At 62.2% G+C, this 24,396-nt stretch overlaps 2 protein-coding genes across 2 annotated transcripts; one reads left to right on the top strand and one right to left on the bottom strand.

Moving 5' to 3' along the window:
- Positions 1 to 9,788, top strand: FAAP100 (FA core complex associated protein 100). The gene is made up of 10 exons (XM_082861524.1): positions 1 to 199; positions 396 to 514; positions 1,370 to 2,331; positions 3,529 to 3,685; positions 4,229 to 5,001; positions 5,095 to 5,231; positions 6,475 to 6,591; positions 8,607 to 8,693; positions 9,113 to 9,250; positions 9,560 to 9,788. The coding sequence occupies exons 1-9, from the start codon at positions 35 to 37 to the stop codon at positions 9,242 to 9,244; spliced, it is 2,649 nt and encodes an 882-aa protein (XP_082717650.1). The 5' UTR covers positions 1 to 34; the 3' UTR covers positions 9,245 to 9,250; positions 9,560 to 9,788.
- Positions 9,789 to 12,434: 2,646 nt separating this feature from the next.
- FSCN2 (fascin actin-bundling protein 2, retinal) lies at positions 12,435 to 18,323 on the bottom strand (the record flags this gene model as incomplete). The annotated part of the gene is made up of 5 exons (XM_082860893.1): positions 12,435 to 12,640; positions 12,778 to 12,945; positions 13,317 to 13,438; positions 13,860 to 14,016; positions 17,498 to 18,323. 5 exons carry the CDS (start codon positions 18,321 to 18,323, stop codon positions 12,435 to 12,437), a joined length of 1,479 nt encoding a protein of 492 aa, XP_082717019.1.
- Between the last annotated feature and the right edge of the window lie 6,073 nt (positions 18,324 to 24,396).

Raw genomic sequence — 24,396 nt, 5'->3', positions numbered from 1 at the left:
CCCTCCGGTGGCCGGGCTTCCTGGCGACCCCACGATGGCCGGCCTCGCGCCGCGGGTCGAATACCTGGCGGGCTTCTGCTGCCCGCTCGGAGGCCTGGCGGCGGGCAAGCCTCGCGTGCTGTGCCACGGGGCGGAGGTCTTCCTGTCCACCGGGAGCGAGCTGGTCTATGTCTACGACCGGGAGGGGCGGCTGCTGATCGTGAGCACCCCCTGCCGGGGAGGGGCCAGGGACCGGGGGAGAGGGCGGGGCGGAGTGGAGCGGGGTTCCTGAGCCCTGGAGGGGGCGGGGCCGGGCGGGAATCCACCGAAGGCCCGGCGTATTTGAGGAGTTTGCACTCCGCCTCTTCTGGGCCCCACGCGCCCGGCCTGACTCTGCGTTCTCCCCGGACGTCCAGGCCGTGTACAAGTTTCCCGGTAAGGTGTGGCACCTGGAGCTCCTGGCCCTTCGCAGGGCGCTCTACGTTCTGTGCGCCCGGAGTGGCATCTACTGCTTGTCTTTGGACCAGGCGAGCAGGTGAGGCATGGTCGCTGGACGGCACTGCTTTGGGCGGGTCCACACTTGCCTCTCCGGGGTTGAGGCGAACATGGCCTCAGATGGGCTTCTCGCTGTCTCTGACTGGTACTTCCCTCTCCTCCTCAAACACTGCCCCTGTGACCTATACGGTCCTTTTACCCCTGGACTGGGTTCAGAATGAGCACTCACCAGGCCTCCAAGGTGGGGATGGTGGGCTCAGGGCCAGCTCTGAAGTCTTGGGGGCCCCTGTCCTCAGCACCTGCCTTCTCTAACAGGCTCCTGCTCACAGAGAATTCTTAGTAAACGGGGTTCAAGCGGCTGAGTCTGCAGCCGGAGCAGGATGCTGCCCCTTTGGCTTTGATGGGCCTTGGTGGGTCTGGCATGACACACCTATGAGGTGGGTCTCTGTGAACCCTCAGTCAGTGGTTAAAGGAGTTTCACCATCGCCCCCCCCCCCGCCCCCGCCACCGCCACCCCTCAGTACCAGTGCAGAGCCTAGAGCCTAGACTCGGGCACCTATTCACTACTGGTTTAGAAAATAAAAAGGTAGCAGGTGTGATTCACGGCTGAGGCCTTGGGGGTCTGACAGTTCTGCACTGATGAGAATTTTCTGTCCAAACCCCATTTCTGGAAGGCTTGGTACATCCTATTATGCACGTGTCCCTGGGCGACTGGTGGGGAGCAAAGCAGTCCGTGGAGCAGGTGGGAGGCACTGTGGCACGCCAGCTGCTCCCTGGTGGCTATAAGTCACTGAGATCGCTCCTTGTACAGACCCCAGGCCCATCATGTCAGTGGTAGGCTGTCACGAAGGGAGCTTGTGAGCACTGTAACTGACATTTGCCTGTGTTCTCAAAGGTCTGTGAGCCGGGATGACAAGGATGACAGGGACGACCAGGACAGTGAGGATGGGCAGGTCGATGAGCTCCCTGTCCCTGTGATCCCCGTGCACCCAGACACCTGTGTGCTCCCCAGTGCCACACTGCATGCCTTCACCATGCTCGATGACGTGCTCATCACCCTGGCACAGGGCCCCACCCAGTGGAAGGTGCAGCTGTTTGAGTGTCCGTGTCCAGGGGAGGACCCTAGGCCCGGAGGCCAGATTGGCGAGGTGGAGTTGTCCACCTGCACCCCCCCAGCTGGGAGCCTGGGGGAGCCCACAGCCCCCCGCTTCCTCCCAGTGCTGTGCTGTGCGTCACCACCAGGCTCCAGGGCCCCACATGGCCACCCGTGGGGCTCTGGGGGCGTCACGCTGGAGGGGGCCCTCTTTGGGCTACTCTTTGGATCCGATGCCTCCCTCCTGGAGTCGCCCGTGATCCTCTGCGGTCTCCCCGATGGCCAGCTCTGCTGTGTGGTCCTCAAGACCCTGGTCACCTCCAGGTCTGCCCCTGGTGATCCGAAGGCCCTTGTCAAGATCCTCCATCACCTGGAAGAGCCTGTCATCTTCATTGGAGCCTTGAGGACAGAGCCGCTGTCCGAGGATGTGGAGGACGTGTACTGTGACTGCCTGGTGGCACTTGGTCACCATGGCCGGACACTGGCCATCAAGGCCAGCTGGGACGAGGCAGGGCATCTGGTGCCAGAGCTGCGGGAGTACAGCCTCCCGGGGCCTGTGCTCTGTGCGGCCTGCGGCAGGGGCGGCCGTGTGTACCACAGCACCCCCTCGGACCTCTGTGTAGTGGACCTGGCTCAGGAGGTCTCCCCCTGGGACCTCACGCAGCGTGACGGGGCCCCAGGAGGCCTGCCCTCTCTGCTGTGTCCAGCCAGCTTGAGTGTCTGCAGCGTCGTCACCCTCTCTGTGTCATCTAGGGCGCCTGAAGGTACGAGCCACGGCTGAAAGCAAAAACCAAAGCCATGGGGTGGGTGGAGCCTCTTTGATGTCTCCTTCCTGTGAACTGTCTGTTCTCCTCTCCCTGCCTCATTCCTGTTCTCCATAAAACTGCCCGGGCAGGCCTACCCTCCCCTGGCATAGCCTCATGGTTGATGCTTCTTGTCTTGGGGTCCTGTGTGGGTTTAGGGGCGGGGGCTGTGCTACTCTGCCTGGGTAGGGTCTACACCTGAGTGACCCTGGGCAAGAGCATCTTCCCATGGCCAGTAGTGCAATGGAAATTCAAATTGGTTTAGGTCAAACCTTTATGGGTTTTTTTCACACTTCCTTACCATGTGGCCTCCAACGAGTCCACCCTGCACCAAAGGCAGGGGGCATCGCCAAGCTCTGATGTGTGTGTTCTCCCCAGACAGAACCGGAGGGAGTTTCAGCCATGTTTGCCCAATGTTAAGGGGGAGGGATAAGAGCCCCCCTCCCCCTAGCGCATATTCCCCTTAAGATAGCCTAAGAATGCATTGTAAGGCCTACCGTGGACCATACTTGATATGAAAGAAATGCTTTTGAAGTGAAAAGACTGCTGTCTTTCCCACAGGGAAAGAGAGACACATGTGGCAGGGAATGGGGGAGCCACACCTCTGGGTGGGTCTCAGGGCCTAATGGTACTGGACTTGGAGAACCAGCAGGTCACAGGAGCTGGAGCCTGTTTCCCGGGGAACTCCCTGGTAGGCCAGGAGTGGGAAAGGAGACAGAAAGATGTCGAGGAGAGGCGGCAGGCTTCCAGAAAGGCCCCAGTGAGAGCCGACTGGCCAGTGGAGGAGGCCTGGGGCCTGTGTAGCACCTCCTTCTCTTAGGAAATCTCAGAGCAGCTTTGCTAGGGGTTGGGGGTGCTGTTGAAGGGGGGATGCACCCAGCTGATTTGATGGCCCTTGTCTGGTCCCTTTTAGTCCTGTCCATGTATAAGATGACACCTCTGCTGTGCTGACACCCAGTCCCAGGGAGGGCCCTTCACAGCATATGCCCAGCCCAGTACACGCCCCAGGCTCTTCGGGGATGTCTCCAGAACCCTCTTTTCCTCACCTGGGCACAGGCGTTCTGCCAACACTTATCTGAGTCCTGGGAACTGCTGCATGTTCCCAGCAGCATGCCTCTCCCTGCCCGTTGACCAGGCCCCACATGTGTCCGCCTGCAGGGGGTGCTGAGCTCCTGGCCCTGTCTGCCAAAGGCCGGCTGATGACCTGCAGCCTGGACCCACACTCTGAGACGCCTCACCCCACCAGAGTGACCTCGGCGAATGCTGGCCAAAAAATTAAGGAGTTGCTGTCTGGAATTGGCACTGTCTCTGAGAGGTGACCAGTGGGCTGAGACTCGGGCAGAGGCTGGCATGGTGTCCACGGAAGGCGGTGTCCTGGGTGGTGGCACTGGTCCGGGACAGGCCTGTTACTTTGCCTCTGACCCCCGCGATAGCCCCAGACGTTGTGTTGCCTGGCCAAAGGCGGCACTAAAGGCCAGCTGTGGGCGCCAAGCCCCTGTGTTTTAGGGTCATTTCTAGGGTGCCTGCCATCCTCTGGGATGTCACTGTGGCACCGCAGAGGAGCAAAGGAGCCAACTTGGAAAACGTTGGGGAGCCCGGTGGGGGTGGCCAGCCCCACCGTGGGCACCCCTGGCTCAGTGGCCCTGAAGGGGGTGGGGGGAAGTCTCCGTGAGCCCGGTAGGCGAGGCCAGGCTGCCCAGTACAGGCTGCCCCAGCTCCATCCTCTGCTGCTGGAGAAGGAGGTTGGGTCAGACGATTGCATGGGCAGGACAGGAGCCCCTGAGGTGGGGGCTCTTCACCTGACGCTCGAGGAAGAACGAGGTCTGGGCCCTCCCTCAGCAGCCATGTCTGTTTCCAGAGTGTCTTCTCTGAAGAAGGCGGTTGACCAGCGGGACAAGGCCCTGACCTGCCTCAACGAAGCCATGAACGTGAGCTGCGCCCTGCTGTCGAGCCGGGAGGGTCCCAGGCCCATCTCCTGCACCATCAGCACCTCCTGGAGCCGCCTGCAGCTGCAGGACGTGCTGACAGCTACCTGCCTGCTGGAGAACAGCAGCGGCTTCAGCCTGGACCGGGGCTGGGCCCTGTGCATCCAGGTGCGCCGCAGCTCCCGGGCCTTAGACCTGGACTCGGCTGTCTCGGCCATCACCTACACCATCCCCGTGGACCAGCTCGGCCCTGGCGGTCAGCGTGAGGTGACGCTGCCTCTGGGCCCGGGAGAGGACGGTGCGCTCGACCTGCCCGTGACCGTGTCCTGCGCACTCTTCTACAGCCTCAGGGAGGTCGTGGGTGGGGCCCTTGCCCTCACGGACCCTTTCAAGGACCCCTCTTCGAATGAACGCACCCCTGATGTCCTGCCTGAGCAGGACGGCGTGTGCCTGCCCCTGAGCGAGCACACGGTGGACATGCTGCAGGGCCTGCGCTTCCCCGGCCTGGCTGCAGCCCGCACGCAGGCCCTGGGCCCACTCAGCCCTGCCAGAGACCCCATCCACACCTTCCTGGAAACTTGCTGCGGGCCAGTCAGCCAGCCCGCAGGACCAGCGTCCCTGCGGGCCAAGTACCTGCCCCCGTCAGTGGCCACCGTCAAGGTGTCGGCAGAGTTGCTCAGGGCCGCCCTAGGGGACGATCACGCAGGTTGGTGGCACCAGCTGGCTTCGCTGAGGCCTGGGACCCTTCCTCCCTCTCCCAGGATCTGATCAGCCTCACAGCCGCACCTCTCTCCTCCAGGCGTGTCCCTGTGTTCTGCCACCCTGCAGTGGCTCCTTGCCGAGAATGCCATCGCGGACATCGTGAGGGCCCAAGCACTGTCCTCCGTCCAGGGAGTGGCCCCAGATGGCACTGATGTCCACCTCATCATCCGCGAGGCAAGCAGGGGTCAGCTGTCCTGCCTGTGGGGAAATCGGCCTCGACATCAGCAGTTCTGAGTAGGGTCCCTGGGTTGCTCGAGAGGAATCAGATTCTGGGGCCCACCCTCCAGAGGATTCCGACGCATCCGAGTTCGAGAGGCGGGCTGTGATGGGGTGGCCTTCGTGGGGCCAGGGGCAGCGTCGGCTCCCAGCCAGGTCTCCATGAGTACCGCCCTGTCCAGCGCTCTCCACGCGTGGCCCCTGCCCTGCGTACTGTTGGAGTTCACAGCCAGCCCGAGCGGGTCGCTCACTTGTACCCCCAGGGGCAGCACGAGCGACTCCAGACTCCAGGCCACTAAACCCCTAGACCACCAGGGTGCTGGGCCCCATCACAGACGCCCCATGTGCAGGGGCCGCTGAGACACCAAGGTGGAGCTCAGTCCTCTAGCCCCATTCCTCGCACAAACCTTCCTTCCCGAGACCCTCCTGGCAGCCTCGGGGTCATGTCCAGCAGACCCTTGTGCTACAGCGTTGTAAGCTCTGGCGGAGCATCCCGTGTGGCCGGGCACACCTTGCTGGTTGGAGGCTGCCCACTAGACAGCCTTTTCAGGTCAGGCCACGATTAGGCAGTGTCAAGGTTGGGTGTCCCTGGGGCCTGGTGGTGGTTCTGCAGGTGGCGGAGAGGGGTGGGTGCCCCGGTGCGTCCTACGATTCCAGAAGGAAGAGCTGCCGGAGACAGAGTCCTTCCTAAGGTCCCTAGGCCCCTGGGGTCTTGCCTTGTGTCCTGGCTCTCGCCCATCTTCGCCAGATCTCATGTTTGGCTGGAGGGCACTGGGCTGACCTCACTTGCCCAGCCCCCTCCCTGTTTTCACACCTGCAACCCTGACCCTGCTGTCTAATGCCTCAGGATGTACAGTGTGGGCCATGGTGGGTCCGGGCGTGGGCTGTCCGTGGCGGTGCAGCCACAGCAGGCACTGAGCGAGTGCCACGGATCTGGATGCCGAGGGAAGAGGGGTCTTCCTGGACAGATATTCCAAAGGAGCAGCTTTGCTGTTGCTTGGCTAGCTGGTTCTTCAGGTGAAAATTCACGTTGAGTGTGGAGATCCAGCCCCGGGAGCCCCCTGAGCTTTGCCCACAGTGGGATGTAGAGCACAAGCCCAGGCTTCACATGCCCCTGCCAGCTTGGACACTCCCGCCGGCCACGCTGCCCTCGGGCAGGTCAGGGCTGCGGACGGCCAGTGAGGTTCCTTGTGTGTTGCAGGTGGCTGTGACCGACCTGTGCCCAGCAGGGCCCATCCAGGCCATGGAGATCCAGGTGGAGAGCTCCTCTCTGGCCAACATGTGCAGGGCACACCATGCCATCGTCGGGCGTTTGCAGGTCTGTCGGTCATCATGGGCTTGTTTGGGAGGTCTCTGTGGGGTGGTGGGGACACAGGACCCTGGTGGCCTGTGGCTTCCTGCCCGGGGTTGCAGGTAAGCTGTGGGCGGTTGGGAGGTGGGTGGGGGACTTGCTGCTCGCCCTCCTGGCAGTAGCTCCCAGTGGCCTGTGGGCACACGTGGTTAAAGGGAGACAGTCCACTGGAGACCAGTGTGAGATTTCTTCTACACTCGCATGGAGAAGCCATGCTCGGGCCCCGGCACCAGGGGTCTGCTCGTCTGGGCCTCCACATCTTCGCCAAGAAAGCGGGAGTTGGCAGCCAGCCCCTCCCATACACACAGCCCCAGGGGCCCTTCCTGCTGCTTCACTGCCATGCGCGGCTGCTGGGGCTGCAACCCCAGGATCTGAGGGGAGGTCTGTGTGTTCCGGAGGGAAGCTGTCAGCTAGTGCCCTTGGCAGGCTGGGCACAGGGTCAGGTGGCCCATCTCCTGCCTGTTCTGAGTGTGTGCAGCCGTGGCTGCGCAGAGGGGTCCGAGGTGGCAGCTATCAACTGATTCCCACGCTTTTCCTTAAACGTGGACTTTGTGTCAGCCTCACCTGGGAACTTGGTGCACGTCCCCAGGCCCCACCCCAGACCCCAAGAGTCGGAGAACCTGCAGTCCAAGCTCCGCCAGGGATCCGAGGCTGCTGTTCTAGACCTACCAGTGCACCCAGGCGAGCCTGGGGGCCAAGCCATGACCAGAGGTCCCCCTCAGGCACTACAGTGACGGCCCTGCTGTGGCACATCCATGGCTTCACTCCCGGGCTCAGGAGTCCCCCGTCCCTAGAGCAGAGCTCCCACGCCTGCATTTCTCTCCCCCAGGGGACGCCCCGTGTTGCTCTTGCCGGGCCTGAAACAAGCAGGGCTGTCTCCAGACCCGCTGAGCGCGGCAGTTGAGAGGTGGACAGTTAGTGAGAAGCCGGGAGAGGAGCATACTGACCAGACTTCCAGCAAGAAGGGGAGTTAGTGTCCTGGGGCTGCGGGAACAAAGTGCCTCAGATGGGACACAGTGCGTTCACTTTGGAGACAGGGATCCAGGTGTCCGCAGGGTGGTTCCTTCTGAGGCCTCTCTTCTGGGCGCGTGGATGGCCGACTCCTCCCTATGTCCTCATATGGTCATCCCTCTGCATATCCGTGTCCTGATCTTTTCTTAGAAGGACACCAGTCCTATGAGAGTAAAGCCAACCCACGTGACCTCGTTTTAACTTGATTATCTGTGGAGACCCTCTCTCCAAACACAATCACCAGGGGTGCTGGGAGCTGGGAGCTGGGGCTTCCAAGTGTGAATTTGGGAGGCATGCTTCAGCCCCCACTGGAACGCTGGGGACGCTCCCTTGATGGGAATCTTCTTGTGGGCTGCAGACCTCTGTCCTCCGTCTGCTGACACTATGCTTGTGGAATGGGAGTGTTCTCGTGACAACTGGCGTTCATTCACCTGGCCGCTTGGAATCTGGGGGGCCTTGTCAGGTGTGCAGCTTCTGCCACTGGCAGCATCTCCTGCTGCCCCTTGGGGTGTCGGGGTCTCTTCTCAGTGCTCTGCCCTGGAGGCCAGCGGGAGCCTTGCTTCCTGGGTCCGTCTGCAAGCTTGGGTTCAGCCCTGAGAGCCGGCCAGGCTGCCTCCAGAAAGCAGGACGTGAAGCAGCTCTTTCATGGGCCAAGATAGGAACAGCGGTGCCAAGGCCTGAGGCCAAGGATGGGGAAGGGGTGGCGGTAGGAGGTGGGTAGTGAGGGGAAAGGGCCGAGAAGAAAGTTACTTCCAAGTAAATGATTGTCAGGGTGGGGCTAGCGTGCCCTGCCGCCCGAGGTGAAGGTTAACTGGGGGCGAGGCAGGGAGGCCTGATGGATGGTTCGGGGAGGGAGAAGGGCCACCTGGCTCTGTGGGCTGGAGGACAGGTGCCAGGAGCCCCGGGTGCTACGTTGGGACACACGGGAGAAGCACCCTCTCCAGCCGTGTTCCCCTTGTGTGTCCCCCCAGAGGCTGGTCATGGAGCAGGCTGCCCGGGGCTCCAGCCCGCCTGACCTCCGCCTGCAGTATCTCCACCAGATCCAGGCCAACCATGAGGTGAGGTCCTTCAGGGATCCACGCCCGGAACCTTCCCCCAGCCTGGGCTCCTCTGGGGACACGCACAGGCACTGGGGTGTTGCCCAGCTTGGCAGGGGCTCGCAGTCCTCACAGCCGAGTCGGGTCTGGGCTCCTGCTGCAGGGGTGAGGTGGGGACAGAGTGGGCATGGCCACTCCTCCAACCTGTCCCACATTGGCTAGGACACGCCTGTCCCCTGGGGACATGGTCTTCCCTCAGCCCAGCCACGCCTCCTGTCCCGAGGGGTCATCACGTTAAGGCCACAGATGAGTGTTTTTCCTGGACCACCTACCACAGTCCGAGTAGGACCTGCGCATGGTGGGTGTCCCCCAGAGGGACCCGCTGACGTGCCCAGTGGGAAGGTGGGGCCCTAGCTGTTGCCGCCCATTCCTTCCTGTAGACGCTGCTGCGGGAGGTACAGACCCTGCGGGACCGGCTGTGCACGGAGGACGAAGCCAGCTCCTGTGCCACCGCCCAGAGGCTCCTGCAGGTGTACAGGCAGCTCCGCAGCCCCAGCCTCCTCCTGCTGTGATGCCAGGTAAACCCCACCCTGCCCCGGCTCTGTCCCTGCTTCCGGCCCCTGTAACAACTCACAGTACCTTCATGGTTTTATGGAGAAAACCTGGCTCCTGACCTGGGCGGCACTGTGGGCCTGGTTACAGCTGGGGAAGGTCTGGGGTGAGTGCAGCTGGCCCCCCGGATAGCCACCTGGCACCCCCGGGGGGGGGGGTGTGCTCAGAAGAGGCAGCTCGTTTAGCAGGTGTGTCAGGGTAGCGAGGCGGTCCGTGACCCCGCTGGGCAGGGGCCTGCTCGTCCTCCCGCATCACTGCTTCCTTTCCTCCAGCAGCTGCCACGGCCTCTGCGCTCAGCCTCGACACCGCTGGGCCGCCTCCCACCCAGAACGTCGGGGCTGGATCACGGACATCCCTCCACTCGGAAGCAGGGCCCCGGCTATGGGGTCCAGACTCCAGAGCAGGAGCGTCGTTGCTCTAGCGGCCTGCAGAGGCCGCAGAGACAGGGCTTCTGGGTTGAGCCTCGGGCGGGTGTGTTTTGGTGGTTGTCGCATTCCCACCGTGGTGCCCAGAGCCCAGGGCTGCCCCTCGTGGCAGCAACACCCGCCCACCCACAGACCTGTTGTCCAGCACTGTCCACACCTGTCCGGCCGCCTCGCTCTGGGTGCCTTGGCCCCGCTTCTCTGCAGCCGCTGGGGTTACCGGTGGGAGGTGCTCCCTGTGACCAAAGCACAATGACTGTGGGGGAGGGGGTGTTCCTGCAGGTGCCCTGTGGCCAAAACAACAACTTGGTGCCTCTGGCCGGGGCCACACCCAGCGCCCAGCACTGTGCATTGTTTCCAAGGGTCCCTGGGGGCAGACAGCAGCCCCAGCGTGGCTCTGGTGCTTTGGGGGGGGGGTGTCTCTCCCCCAGACTTCACGCGGTGCTTTCCTGCTGGTGCTTTCCTGCTGTGTGTGCAGGGCCTGTGAGGCACCGCCTCAAGAAGTGACACTTTCTGGTGCTCTGCCTTGGCCTTGGCTGTTTTTTAGCTCTCCCCCTTCAGTCTGGTGGCAGGTTTGACCTGGATTCCTGGACACACCCCCAGCTCCAAGCCCCCAACAAGTCTGGTGGCCACTGCACGGCCCAGATGCGCCTTGAACTGACCTCTAGGGGGCCCTCAGGCCAGCAGGAAGCTTCAACACTGGAGTGAAGTGGTCCCTGCGGGGCCGTTCAGGCCATGAGGGTCGCTGCCCAGGAGGACCAAGGCCACCTCCTCGTCGCCCTCCATGGAGGGAGGGGGGCTGCTGGGGTGCTCCGAGTTGGGGTCTGGGAGAGTGGCTCATCGCCACATGGACCCAGCACTGAAGGGTTCTTCAGGGTGGGAGGAAGATGGGGAGGGGGGCCAGCCCACTCAGTACTGTCCTGTTCCTCTGTCCCTGAGTTTGCTGGGAGCAGTGTGGCAGCTGCCTTCTCCACGCATGAGCAGGCAGTCCCCCTGCAGCTTCTGCTGGTCCTTAATGCAGCGTGGAGGGAGCTGTGGCCCAGCCGGTGAAGGGCCTGCACCCCCTTAGTCCTGTCCCCAGCTGTTTCTGAGGGTCATCTTTCTGTCACCTCCCTGAGTGCCACGGGGGAGGATGGAGTGGCCAGTCCAGCCCAAAGGGACCCCCAAGCACTCTTCCCTGCCTCCCCTCTCCAGCTGCTGCCCCAGGCTGTGCGGGCTCCACGCAGGGATTGTCTGAAGCCAAGTCCACTGTCTGGTCAAGGTCAGCAAACAGGAGACCCCTCCTTGGCACCCTGTGGAGCACCTGAGCTCTGGTGCCAGCTTCTTTCAGGTCAAGAGTGCCCCACAGATGAGCCCCCAACCTTCCTGTCCCATATGCCACCAGGGGGCAGTGCAGACCACAGCTCAGGACAGTCACTCGGTCCCTCTGGGGCCAGGCTCCTGCATCTGGTACTTGCGTGGTCAGTTGGAGCCCACTTTGAAGTGTGTTGGCCCATTTGGCTCCCAGCCCTTCTTCATTCCTAAGGTGAGGGGAGGCCAGCAAGGTGGGGAGTCAGCCAAGGGTGGCCCTGGGGAGAGACTGGGGAGGGGTCCTTGCTGGTCTTCCCCACCCCCGGGATGCCTCACCCCTTCCTGTCCTCCCTGGCCATATGTGTCCACTCCCCTCTGGAACCAGCTCTGCACTCCTTCCTTGCTGCCCTCCTTTCCCAAAGTGCCTCACACTGGCCAGACTCACTGGAGGTGGGGCTTCAGGCCCCAGGCAAGGGTGGGGGCTGCCCAGGGTGGGGAGAGGGGTGTGGGCTGAGGGGAAGGGTTCATGAGGTCACCTGTGTCTGTGGTCTCCCCCTACTTCAGGCTCTAGACTGTACCCCCAGCCCTCCATCACCCCAGTCCCCAAGGTCCAGGCCAATCCCTGGGGGCATGCCTCTCACCCCACTCCCACCTCCAATGGTCCAAGGTTACCCAGCTCATAAGAGACACTGCCCTGGGTGGGGGTCCTTGGGGACCCAGGGGTTTTGGGTGCCAGCTGGTTTGGGGAGGCACATGGGTGAACCATGGGCCTTGTCCTGGTCATCCACCCTTCCTAGGCTGGGTGGCAGCAGGCTGGTGCAGAGGCTGAGAAGGGTCCTCTCCCCCATGGCTGACCACACACAGCCCTGTTTGGGACAGGTGGGTGTCACTTCTCCATCAGGTGCTTCCAGGATTCTCTAAGACCCCGCCTTAGAGCAGCCAGGGGAGCAGTGATGTGCGCTGTGGAGACTCCAAAGACTCTCTGACCTACCTGACTTGCTGGGGCCTAGGACCAGGCTCCTTCCAGCTCCCCCACCCCCACCCCGGTCCTGCTGAGTAGAGTGGCGGTCCCCTCTCCCGGGCTTAGGGAGGGACGTGCGCCAAGGAGACACAATCCCGGGGGCGGGGGGCGGACAAGAGGAGGCCCGGGACTGGTTGTCCAGGGTGGGGTTGTGGGACGTTCAATCGGCTGGACCCCCCTGGACAAGCCCCAACCTTGGATTTTCTGGGCATGAGGGATTGGGGGGGAGGGGGTAGTTGTCCAGCGGCCATCGCAGGAGCCCCAGGGCGGAGGGGCCAGGGACTGCTCCTGTGCAGCACTCTGAGACCAGCGAGCCTGCAGACCCTCCGCGCACACCCTTCCCCACCCCGAGCGGCGCCACTGACCCGCGAGCCGCTGGTCACAGACACGGTTTAATGGGGGACAGGAGGACGGCACTCAGTACTCCCAGAGCGCAAACCCGGCCGGTGCGTCTGCGTCCGCGCGCAGCAGCCCCGAGGCGCCGCCGCGCAGGTACTTTCCGCTGCGGGCGCGGATGGCCAGGCGGCCGCGCTCACGGAACTCAAACAGGAAGTCCTCGGCGCGCTCGCCGTCGCTGCAGACGCTGCCGTGGCTGCCGGTGTGCCAGAACCCGCCGCCGCGGCCTGGGGGATAAGGGGAGCGGGGGTCGGCGGGCGGCACGCTCCCGGCCCCGCGCTCCCCCTATTCCCCTCGGCGCCCCCCACTCTCTCAGGGCCCCAGCTCCTCGCGCTCCCCCCGCCCCCATCCCGCACGCCCGCACCTCGGATCTGGTAGGCGCCGTCGCTGAAGCTCAGGTGGAACACGTCGTAGACGGAGCGGTTGGTGTCCAGCTGGTTGGAGCCTCGGCGGTGGCAGACGAAGCCGTCCAGGCCCCGCAGCACGAGGATGGGCCGGTTGATGAGCTTGAGGATAAACTCCTCGTCCTCACCTGATGGCGAGAAAGGGGTTGAGGGGCCTTAACGGAGCTCCCCCGGAAGAGCTCCAGGCCCGGACTCGCTGCCCAGCTTGTGTGCCTCAATCTGCCACTGCCATTGCCTTATGTGGCCTTAGCCAGGGGCCTGCGGCCGTTGAGCCCCCGGTTCCCCAAATGTGCAGAAGTGATCAGGGTGCTCTGGATCTGCTCCCCCACGTCAGGAACAATGATCTGGACTAGCAAGTATGACTACTGTCGTGGACAGCAGCAGCTTCACGGGGAGGGAGCGGGGCCAGCCCTCGTGGAGACAGGGTCTCCGAGCTGGCCCTGTCCCCAGGCAGAGGGCCCCCACCCCAGTCTCCCCAGGGAATGAGGGGAGTGCTCACCCACAAAATCGCTGATGGCCGCCAGCTGCCCATTCTTCTTCATGCACACATAGCGCCCATTGCTGGCCTTGAGGGCCACCCGCCGACCCCGCCACTCCATCTCAAACATGGTGTTCTCAGAACTGGAAGGGGCAGGTCAAGGTCCCCTCAGAGGAGCAGGACATGGGGGCTTAGGGTCAGGCCTCCCCATCCCCCTCAAGTCCAATACCACTCCCTCAGGGGGAGGGACAGGCACTTGCCTTCCACTGATACCCCACCACCATTAAGAGCTGTCCCTCACCCCAGTGGGCATTCTTCCCTGGCTGGGCTGCTGTGTGGTCCCCGTGGTTGAGGTGGAGGTGGTGATGCAGGTGGTAGTGGTAATAGAGATGATGGTGGAGGTGATGATGGTGATGGTGGAGGTGATGATGGTGATGGTGGTGGTGGTGATGGTGATGGTAGAGATGGTAATGGTGGAGGGGGTGGTGGTGATGGTGGAGGTGGTGATGGTGATGGTGGAGGTGGAGGTGAAGGTGGTCACAGAGGTGGGGATCGTGCACTCACACCTGTGTGGCTGTGGCCTGGATCCCCCCGTGGGTGACCAGGGTCCAGTAGCCCCCAGTGCTGGAATAGAAGGTGCACTTCCTTGTCTCCCGGTCAATTTGCATCAGGAAAGTTTCATGATCCAGTTCTTCGTCTTGGTTGGCTGAGACATTGATCCCTGGAGGGAGGAGATGGGAAGCCCCTCACGCCTCACCCTGGGTGGGGTGGGGAGCAGAGGGATGGGGAGGCATGCTCTTGGGGCAACCCTGAAGTCAGCGGGGGTCTCCTCTAGAACCCTCTGGACTCTAGAAGATTTGGAGCTCTGCCCTAGGGCCAAGTGGGTGCGTCATGGACCAATACACACTGCTCCCTAAAGGTACTTGCCCAGCTCCCACCGCAGCCCCAGGAACCAGGCCCTTCCGTGCTGGCAAATCCCCTGCCTCTGCTAATCGTCAGGTAATCTGCTTGTTCCTGCTCTCTCGACCCAGGACTTACACCAGCCTCTATTTATAACTCTCCCCTAAGCCACTGGATGGACACTGGGGTCCTGTCCTTCCCCAGCCGTGGCTCAGGACACAGCAGGGGCCTGGGGTTTGCTCCTGGGCGCTGAGCAGGGATTGGACCCCTGTCACCTCCCCAGCCCCTCACTCACATGTGCGTGGTCTCCCAAGAACCCTGAGGGAGGGCAAGTCTACTTGGGGCTCTGCCTGGGGTTCCTGGGAGGGAGACGAAGGGGTCATCCATGACCAGGGTGGGGGCAGCAGGCAGGCCGTGGAGCCTCCCCAGTATCTTCCCTTAAACCACATCCCTGTTCCATCACAACTGGCCAAGAGATATGGCAGATCACAGAGGTCCCCTGAGGCTGGGCTCCAGTGGCTCCAGTGGCTCCAGCTAGGGGAGCAGGAGGGAGTGTGGCAGACCCCCATCAGAGCCTGAGGGTCAGGGCCACATCCTGTCCTGCCCTACCCACAGCAGGTAGAGCCCAGACTGCAGAGGCCAGGACCTGTCACCCTTCATGGCTGTGCCCTCCACAGCCCCCCAGGGTGGGGTCTGTCACCCTTCTTACACAGATCATTGCTCAGAGCCAAAGAAGGGGACCCAGCATTCTCACTGCCAATCCCACTGTCCCATCAGCAATACTGAACAAAGTGAGCGCCAGCTGCCCCTGGGCCCACGGTCAGTAACAAAACAGACAGCGGCCCTTGCCCTTCTAGCACTGGTCCATGGGGGGCAGCGGACAAGAATGGTGGTACAGCCAGTGCCCATGAATGCTGTGGGTTTTGGCCAGGGACAGCCTCACTGAAGCAGACCTGAGGAGGTGAGGGAGCCTTCCCCACAGGGGCTAAGTGGGGAGCGAGGCTGCACCTCCACCCCCATCTCTGAGGCCAAGCCATTGGTGTCCCCAGCATTGCCCCACACACACCCGTTCCAGACAGGATGCAGCCTAGGGACTCCATCTCACACAGCCGGCTGCTCCTGCGGCCCTGACCTTGAGGCAGGAGAGGCTCCACGGAGTCCTGGTTGCCCGCAAAGAGTGTGGACCCCACCGTTCCAGGGGGGATTGGTCAAGTGGTGGGTGTCTGAGCAAGAAGGGGTGTCTGAGAGCATTTACAGGAGAACTTTCCTTACTCCTGCGAAGACTCAGAAGAGCCAGTGCCCCTCTTTCCTTTGGACTTTGTCCTGTCTGGATGTGAGCCTGGAACAGCAGCAGCCGTCTTGTGACCACAGGGGCACCAGCGTGAGGTCAGAGCTGTCCTGGGAGAGAGGTTCCTCGAAGAGGAAAGAGTGGAGGACTTTGGTGATGCCACTGAGCTGGCAGTGGTGCCTGCCGGGGATCCCACCACCCCCGTGCCTGCAGACTTCCGTTTAGGTGAGATAATCAGTGTCCTTGTGGCTTAAGCCAATTTGCGGCCATTGTTACTTGCAGCAACGAACACTGCCTGCTGGGCGGCCCCACAGCAATGCCACATCAGTGAGGGCCGGCAGCGGGCACAGCAGAAACGGAGCCTGGCTGATAGAGGCTGCAAAAGAAAAATATTGGCAGGAGAAGCCAGGGTGCCCACAAACACTGCAGGGGGAAGGAGACGGGTTTGGGGGCTGCCTGACCAGCAGAATGACAGGGACCGAGGCACCACCACTCCACAGATGCCGCCACTCCAGCTACCTTGGAATCTAGTGGCACCGCTCCCCTCCTCCCGCAGCACTGAGATGCCACGCTCCACTTGCTCGAATCACTGGTAGCCAAGTCAACATCTGACTATCTCGGGGCCAGGTCCTATGCCCTCAGGCTTATTGTAAGCAAAGCAGGGAGGCGAATGTGCGGTACCTCTGGCCTCTATAGTGGGAGGCAAATCTGGTCCTTTGTGGGGGACATCCCCCATTAAAGGGATGGGGTCAGATGCAGGGTAGTCCAGAGAATGAAAAATGGTTTGTACAGCTACCATCCCTCACCACCACCATCATCATCACCACCATCCTCACCATCTCCATCACTACCAGCACTACCACCATCACTACCAGAATCACTAGCACCGTCTCTATTACCACAGCCTGTCTTACCATCACCACCACCATCACCTCCAGCTTCAGTGCCATCCCCACTACCACCACCACAAGATTCACAAGCTGAACAGGGACAAATACTTTGTGCCCAGCATCTCCTTTGACTCACAGAGAAAGCTTTTTCACACTGCTGCCTCCCCTTTAATGACAAACCAAGCATATGGGCCTTGGCCCAGGTCAGAAAGCAGTGTGGCCAGACAGTAGGACCTGACATGGGAAGGACCAGGGCTGTCTGTCTTCCCTCATGCCCCAGGACCCGACCACATGCCGCAAGTGCTTGGGGGTGTTTGCTGAATGCCGGTCCCTGCTCTGCGCTAACCTTGAAGACCTGGACTACAGGCTGGGGCCCCTAGAGCCACAGCTGGGCCACCCCTCCAGGTGCTCAGGGCCGGGCCTCTCCCTTCTGGACCAGGTGGTGGCAGTGAGCCGGCTCAGGGTATGCCCAGCCACTCCTGGGTGCACAGAGCCAGGAGCCCAAGCAGCTTGGGGCCACTCTGGGACCTCACCTTCTTCGAGGGGAAGTAGGAACTGCCCATGTTCACCCCACAGGCATGTGATCCCATGTGGAAGGGCCCACCGGTCACATGAAGCAGGTGACCGATGATCCAGGACTTAGGGAGAGCCACGCCACACCTGTTGGGTAGAGACAGTGTCTCCCCACCAAGGAGTCCAGGCCCTGGAGGGGCCGCTTACATCCCGCTGGACTGGAGGAACCCCAAGACCCCTCCCCACTCCACTCTTGCTGTCTCTCCTTGCCCTGCCCTTGGTCGCCTTCCAAACCCTTTAAAGTTCAGAAGTGGGGTGATAGAAGGGAAGGGGAGGGGCGGTCAGGGGGCCAGCCCAGTGTGGGCGGGGCCTGCCCTCCTACCCCTCATAGCAGCTGGCCTGGGCCTCAACCACCTCCAGATGAGCGCTGCCCATCTTGCATCCAGTAGCTGTCCAGCGGGCCCAAGGCTCAGCAGGGACCCCATACGTGGCCCACAGCCCACCCACCTACGCTGTGTGCTGCCACACACATGTCCCCACCCATCAGCCGCAGTGCCACTCGCTGCACGAGCCCCACGCTGAGAGCATGGCCGGCCCCGCAGCCTCATTACCTTGCCGCACGGACACGTAGCGGTGGTTGGCGGCCACCAGCACCACCTGCGGGTGACTCTCCTCCAGGTCGAAGAGCTCATCCTTGCCGGGCCGTGTGTTGCGGCCAGCCCTGAGCGTGCCTGTGGGTCCCACGGGCGCCAGGTAGCGGCCGTCACAGTCCTTGAAGGCCAGCTTGCCCGCCTTGAACTCGAGTGTGTAGCGGGTGTGAGCCTCAGGCTCCCAGACAAGGCGACCATCGCTGCGCAGGTAGCGGCTGTCGCAGGACTTGAGGCAGTACTGCCGGTTCTGGAAGATGAGCGTGACGAGCGCGTCCACGCCCCACGGTGTGTTGCTGTCCGCCGCGATCTCGTCCTCCTGCGGGCACAGGTGCGCGTAGCGCCGCCGGCTCACACTCAGCAGGTGGGCCTGCGGGTGGATGGCCAGGTGCACGGTCCACAGCTCAGCCGGGGTGATGGCTGTGGCGAAGCAGGACAGCTGGTCCTCAGTGCCGCCGAAGAAGCGGCCGTGCGGCTCCGACTGCAGCGCCCAGCGCCCATCAGGCTGCGGCAGGACCAGGAAGCGGCAGTCGGGGCCCGGCCGCTCCGCCTCGCAGGCCACGCGCCCGTCCTCCTCGGCTGACAGGTAACGGCCCAGGTGGCTGCTGCGAAACAGCACAGCTGTGCCCTGGCCCGGGTCTGGCTCCAGCAACCACATCTGCTTCCTCTTGAGGCTGGGTGCTGAGGCGTTGACCTTGAAGCCGAAGCTCTCAGCCGTCAGGTAACGGTCAGTATCATTGACGAGGCCGAACTGGATCTTCAGCACCTGGTGTAGGCCATTGGTGGGCATCTTTGGGCCTGGCTGAGGTCCCCAAGAGGGGCCTGGGAAGCTCTCTCTGTGTGCTCACGGCCCCCGAGGTCCCCCAGAGGCCTGGCTCGACGGGGTCGGCCCGTGGCCCCCAGGCCCAGCCGGCGTCATGGACCTGCTGCCCGCTCGGATGCTGCCTCTGGCCAGCGGTCACGGGCCCAGGCAGCTCTTACATGGCCAGCGGGCAGCAGAGGGCGGGTGGGAGGGCGGATCAGAGCTGTGCCGGCTTAGGAACAGCAGCAGACTTTCGTTACCCCAGCTTGGATTTCAGCCACTCCCGGACTGCCCAGGGGCCAGAGCCCAGGGCCGGCAGGGCTGGAGAGCGCCACCCGCCGCAGGGTCAACCACCTCCTTGTCCTTGCTGGCAGCTGCCCGGGCCCCAACGCGGGCTCTGTGCCCCGGCCTCTGGCCACTGCACGTCTTGGCCTCTCTCCTTGCCCCCCACCTCCGGGCCCCCAGACCCACTGCACAGACTCCCCAGCCCAGCCCAGCTCTTTCCTGAGGTAGAGAAAGCCGCCTGGTGGAAAACTTGCATGTGGCCGCAACCCGATCGCAGCCCTCCACCCTCAGCCGCCAGATCCAGTTACCGCTTCTCTGATTCCTGCTGCCAGGAGTGCGGCAAGGCCCCCAACCCGGGCGGCCGCAGCTGAGTCGCATGCCATCCCCCTCAGTGGCCCCTGGGTCACAGCCTGCAGCCCTGAGTCTGATGCTTCCCGACGGTGGCCTGTGGCTGGGAAAGTGGCAGGCAGGGCTGTTGAGTGGGGCCAGGCGCCCCACCCCCATCCTGGCACCCATGGCACCCAGATCCGAACCAGGTGTGGAAAGGCAGCCGCTTGGCCGAATGCACACTGGCCGGGGAGCCTGGTGTATTGGGCCCCGGGAAAAGAGCCCTTGGTTTGAGCTGAGGTGGCAGCTGTATGATGGAGAGTTACACCCGCCTTGCAGGTTGCACAGTGGGAGGGTGACATGGGAGCATGAACGTGGAGCAGACATGATTCCAGGCAGCACAAGGAGGTGGCAGGCTGGTCAGACTCGGGGTCACGGGGCCAGGCTCTGACCTGAGCCCTGTACCCTGAGCAACTCTCAGGGCCCGTAAGGTTGCTCTGTCTTCTACGGGCAAGCTCTGGTGAAGCCAGCCTTGATGCTGGCCTTGGAGACCCCTGATCTGCCGTTCACATTGCCAGAGCGACTGGCCTGACTGCAGGGTCTTTATGGGCTGGGTCCGGGGATCACATAGGGCGAAGCTTTCCCAGCAGAGGGACGAGGCCAGCAGGCTAGGAGAAGCCAGAGCTGGCTACCTCTGACCCGGCATCTCCCAGCCCAGCCTCTGGGGCCGCCCCATTGCACCTGCCCGCGCCCCCGACGCTAGGCCTGGGGGGCTGTCTTCGGGAGCTGCAGCGGGCCTGCTCAGCTTTGCCCTGCCTGTCTGTCTCTTGCACCTGCCTCAGGGGCTGGGAGCCAAGTAGTGAAACCAGAGCTGCCTGTCCTGGGCCCGGGCCAGCCTTGGTGTCCTCTTCCTCATCACAGCGTGTGACCCTCAGGCCTCCCTGCTCTGGGGACCAGGACTGGGAGCCACAGGGCACTTCCAGCCACGGCCCCCAGAGTCTTGCCCTTGATGTTCTAGGCATCACCCCTCCATCCCTTTCGAGGCCATATGGGGGTCCAACAGAATGAAGGGGCCTTGGGCCGGGCATGCATAGGCCCCAGGGAGTGGGTGGGGCAGAGGGGCACATGGGTCAGGAGTCGTTCCTCCATTTTCCAGGTCCCGGACAATGACCTCCCCAGGCACGTGCAGACACTGAGGAGGAGACCAGGAGCCCCGATCCCTTGCTTGGGGGTTTCAGATTGGCGTTCAGGGAGGTAGGCCTGCACACAAATCCCCATGACAGCGTAGTGCACGCCACAGGTCAGCTGAGCGGGGGGCTGGTCTTGCTCTCCCTGGGGGCTACTGCTGTCCACCTCTGCGACCCACACATTTATAGGGCATCGGTTGGGTGCCTGGCTAGGCTGCGTGCCAGGTACCCCATGGTAGGGAGATGCAGTCTGGGGTTGCACCCCCCTCCCCAGAGATGATGCCCACAAAAAATCCCCCCAAGTTCCTATGGGACTGGGTTGCCCAGGGAAATGTCCTGGTTTGGAGGTACAAGCCATGATGCTGTCCACACTTCAGACCACATGTGTACGGGGGTGGGGGGGTGGGCTGAGGGGCAGCTGTGCCTATGGCCACCTCCAGGCATGGGCACTGGTCTCTCCTCTGCACCCCCAACTCCCAGTCAGGCTGCAAAGGAGCTGGCCTGTTCCGATTAGCATGACGGCCTCATTAGCGCTGACTGGTGCTGGCAGGGCGCTCATGGGCATCACGTGCCCCACGGGAGGAAGCCCAGCCGCCAGGCGCTAAGTGGGCCTGGCTCCAGGCAGCTTCTCAGCAGCAGAGCCAGAAAGAAGGGCCTGTGGCCTCTCAATTCTAGGGCCCCACAGCCCCAGGTGGGGGTGGGGTGGGGCTCCTTGGCACTAACCCAGGGGTGTGAGCCATGGGCTGGCCTTTCAGGCCCCAGGGGGACTCTGAGAGGCGAGCCTTCCAGCCCAGGCTTCCTCGGAGGGAGGTAGTTTGCACAGATGGTCCCCCCTCCCTCCCTGCCCCTCAGGATCTCAGGCCCTCGTCCAGCTGCCTGCCAGGGTCATGGTTCCTTTCTGGATCCCCCGAAAGATTCTGCACACAGTAGGTACTTAAGAAGTGCCTGTGAATGTTTGATGTGGGATTCTTCTGTGACGGGCTGAGCCTCTGCTGATAGATGGGGTGGGGTGCATGGGAGTCTGGGCCCCTCGTGTGTGTGTGTGTGTGTGTGTGTGTGTGTGTGTAAGTACACACAGACAGGAACCGGGCAGAGTGCGCCATGGCCACCTGCTGGGTCAGCCCCAGTCTGGAGATGCTGCTCTGGATCCCAGCCTCAGAGCCCACTCGTATCTGCCCAGCAGGGCGACCAGGCTGTGCACAGCATAAGGGGCGCTCCTCACACCCCAGATGTACACTCCTCATGAGAGCCTGTGGCGGGCTGGCTCCTCAGGCGATAGGGAGCACCCTTCTCACAGAACCCCATCCCCCTGCTAGAACTTGTCCACACAGCCGCCCACTTGGGGCACACAAACGTGCCCACCACTGCCCTGTCCAGCCTACACTCTGGGGCATCCAAAGTCCCTGCCACTCTGGGACCCCCATTCACCTGCCCCTGCTCACTTCTGAACCTGACACAGTCCCTTCCCAGGGGTGAGGGCACAAACCCAGTGTGTCCACACCACCCTGGGCTCGCATCTGCAACCTGGACCAGGCCTGGGCACAGACGTCAGGCCACCTGACACACCAACTTTAATACGTTTGACTTGAGGAGGGCACCTTTTCCTAAGGTGAGCAGCACCTCTGGCTCCCTACTTCAGGGAGTGGCCACCTGCAGATGGACACAGCCAGATGGCCCCTTATGGCCACAGCTGGGCCCAGAGGGCAGGGGTGGCCTCAGCTGTCAGAGGCTCCAGCAGAAAAGGCTGGGGCCGATCCTCAGCCTCTTGCCCTCTTAGTGTCCAGCTAGGGCCAAGAGCAGAGAGGGCCTTAGAGCCCCCCAGGCCCCTGGCATCCACCCTGGAGCTCTCAGGAAACCGTTCCTTTCCTGGGGTGCTGGGGGATGGGCAGGCGTGGCCATTTGGAGGGTCCACCTCCCACTCCACCCAGCCAGGCCCCTCTGGCGCTACCAGGGAAAGCACGCCCACCTCCGCATGTCTAGACAGCCAGCCCTAGATGCTAGAGCCCAGCCTGGGCTCCCGCCAGCACACTGCCTGCTGCCATGGTGACCAGCGCATGCACCAGGCTCAGTGCCCGGGCAACACTGATGCTGGTGGTGTGAGTTGGCACAGGTGCTCTGTGTGTGCAGGCTGGGGGAAGGGGCCCTCCCCACCTCAGCTGGCCTGGAGCCTGGAAACTGGGAAATGGCCCAGGATGGAGGCCAGGACAGCCCCACCGGCTGAGGGGCCTCCACAGTCACACCTTTCCCAGACTAAAGTCTTGGCCCCCTGCGCTGAGCAACGCCAGACAGACCCATCCCGCAGGGCAGTGAGTCTCTGGGAATTACTCCTCACAGAGGAGATCCCCAGTGCCCCACCCCGCTTTCCAGAGCCTGCGCCTCAGCCCCAGGCCCTGCCCAGCTGCTGCTCTAGTTGGCAGTCGTCTCCCAGGCCATCCCGGGTACTCTGCCCCTCCCATGGCCAGCCTCCGCCACCCCTTTGGCCCTCTGCCCCCGAACTTCTTGGCCCCGCAAGGAGGTGAGGGCCACTCTGCTGGTCCAGATGCTGCTGGGCACAGCCTGAGGCCCTGATTTCTTCACTGCTGGGCCCATCACCTTCTCCTGGGGTCCAGCTTGGCAGGCACCCAGGGCCCAGCCTCCTGCATTGTTCCTGAAACAGGCCCACAGCTTGGTGTCCTCATGATTTTTTTATGGCAGAGCTCTCCGCTGCCCCACAGTTCCACTTACATGGGCGGGCGGGGGCCTAGGTTGGTTTACTGGAGGCCTGCAGGCGGTTTAGGGTGACAGTTCCCCTCAGCAGGGCAGAAGGGAGGGGGCTCGCACATCTCAGACTGCGCTGTGTGTGCAAACACTGGGCGTGCCCAGCCTGTGCCTCCCGCTTGCTCCATGTGAAAATCCACACCCACCACCATCTCTCAAGACCCCTCCCTTCCCCCACCCTATATCCCCCTCAAGACCCTCGTCTTCACACACACGCACCCAGATACACACAGTCTTGGCAAAGCAGCTCCTTGAAAACCTCTCCTGCCTGGTCCCCCCACCCCACTTCAAGCAGAGAGCTGCTGGCTGGGCTGGGGAGGCCCCCACTTAGAGCTTTCAGGGTACAAAGCTGGTGCAGTCTCCTGGCTTTTGTCTCTTATAAAACCATAAGGTCAGGGGGCGGGGAGAGGGGGAGATGAGGGCTATATCCAGCAGGAGAGGGGAGGGAGAGACCAGAGGCCTCTGGAACCCAGGCAAGGCCGAAAGTTCCCGAAGGGAACACGAGGACAGGACTGAGGGCACCTCAGCAAGCTCAGATGTCCCATGACCACTGGGCCATCTTCCAGCACCCAAACCTCAGGACCTTTGCACATTCCTGGGACAAGAGAGGAACACTTGCAATATCTGAGCGTGAGCCCCGGCTGCATGGGGCTGAGTGAGGACCAGGGCAACTTCATCAAAATGTGTATATTTACTGCCCACCTGGGCTTGCAGACACGCAGGTGCCCAAGATGTGTCAACACCTGGCATGGACGATCAGGAGCTCACAACTCCGCAGGTGACCATGGCAGCCTCTGCCCAGCCCCTGCCTATGTGCGCCTTCACACACATGCCCAGACACACACACACACAGACACACAGACACACACACACAGACACCCGTGCACAACGCCAAATCTATCTGCAGAGGCTCAGCGCATCGTGAAAGAATCAGACTCCCCACGTCAAATAATCACAGGCACTTATTAAGTACCTACTCTTGTACCGACACTTATTAAGTACCTACACACTTATTAAGTGTGCCAGAAATCTTGCTGGGGATCCAAAAGGGAATAAACTCCATCTCTGACTGCTGGGCCAAAACAGAAATGGTCCATTGCCTTCTACAGTCAAACAGGCTCTGCACGTGGTCACCTTCCTTTGTCAAATGGCTCCCATGGGGACAGTGTCATGCCACTTAGCTCGAGGCATTAGTGCTGGTCTGCTTCTAATAAAAATCTTCTCACCTATAGGTGATGCTATAAACGGTGCAGAGAACAGGAGAGAGGCCCTGGGGATTAAGTATGTCATAGGTTAGGACAACTAAATGCAATACAGATCCTGGATTAGGTCAGGGAAAAATGCTATGTAGGACATTATTGGGACAACTGTCATCACTGAAATTTAGATTTCAGATTAGATGAACTGTGCCATATTGATGTGAAATTGCCTGATTTTGGTTGCTATACTGTGGTTATATAAGACAATGTCCCTGTTCTTTGGAAAAAGACACTGAAATATTAAGG

Source organism: Leucopleurus acutus (genome assembly GCF_964270905.1).
Source record: "Leucopleurus acutus genome assembly, chromosome: 19".
Lineage (NCBI taxonomy): Eukaryota > Metazoa > Chordata > Mammalia > Artiodactyla > Delphinidae > Leucopleurus > Leucopleurus acutus.
This window is presented reverse-complemented; position numbering and strand designations above follow the sequence as displayed.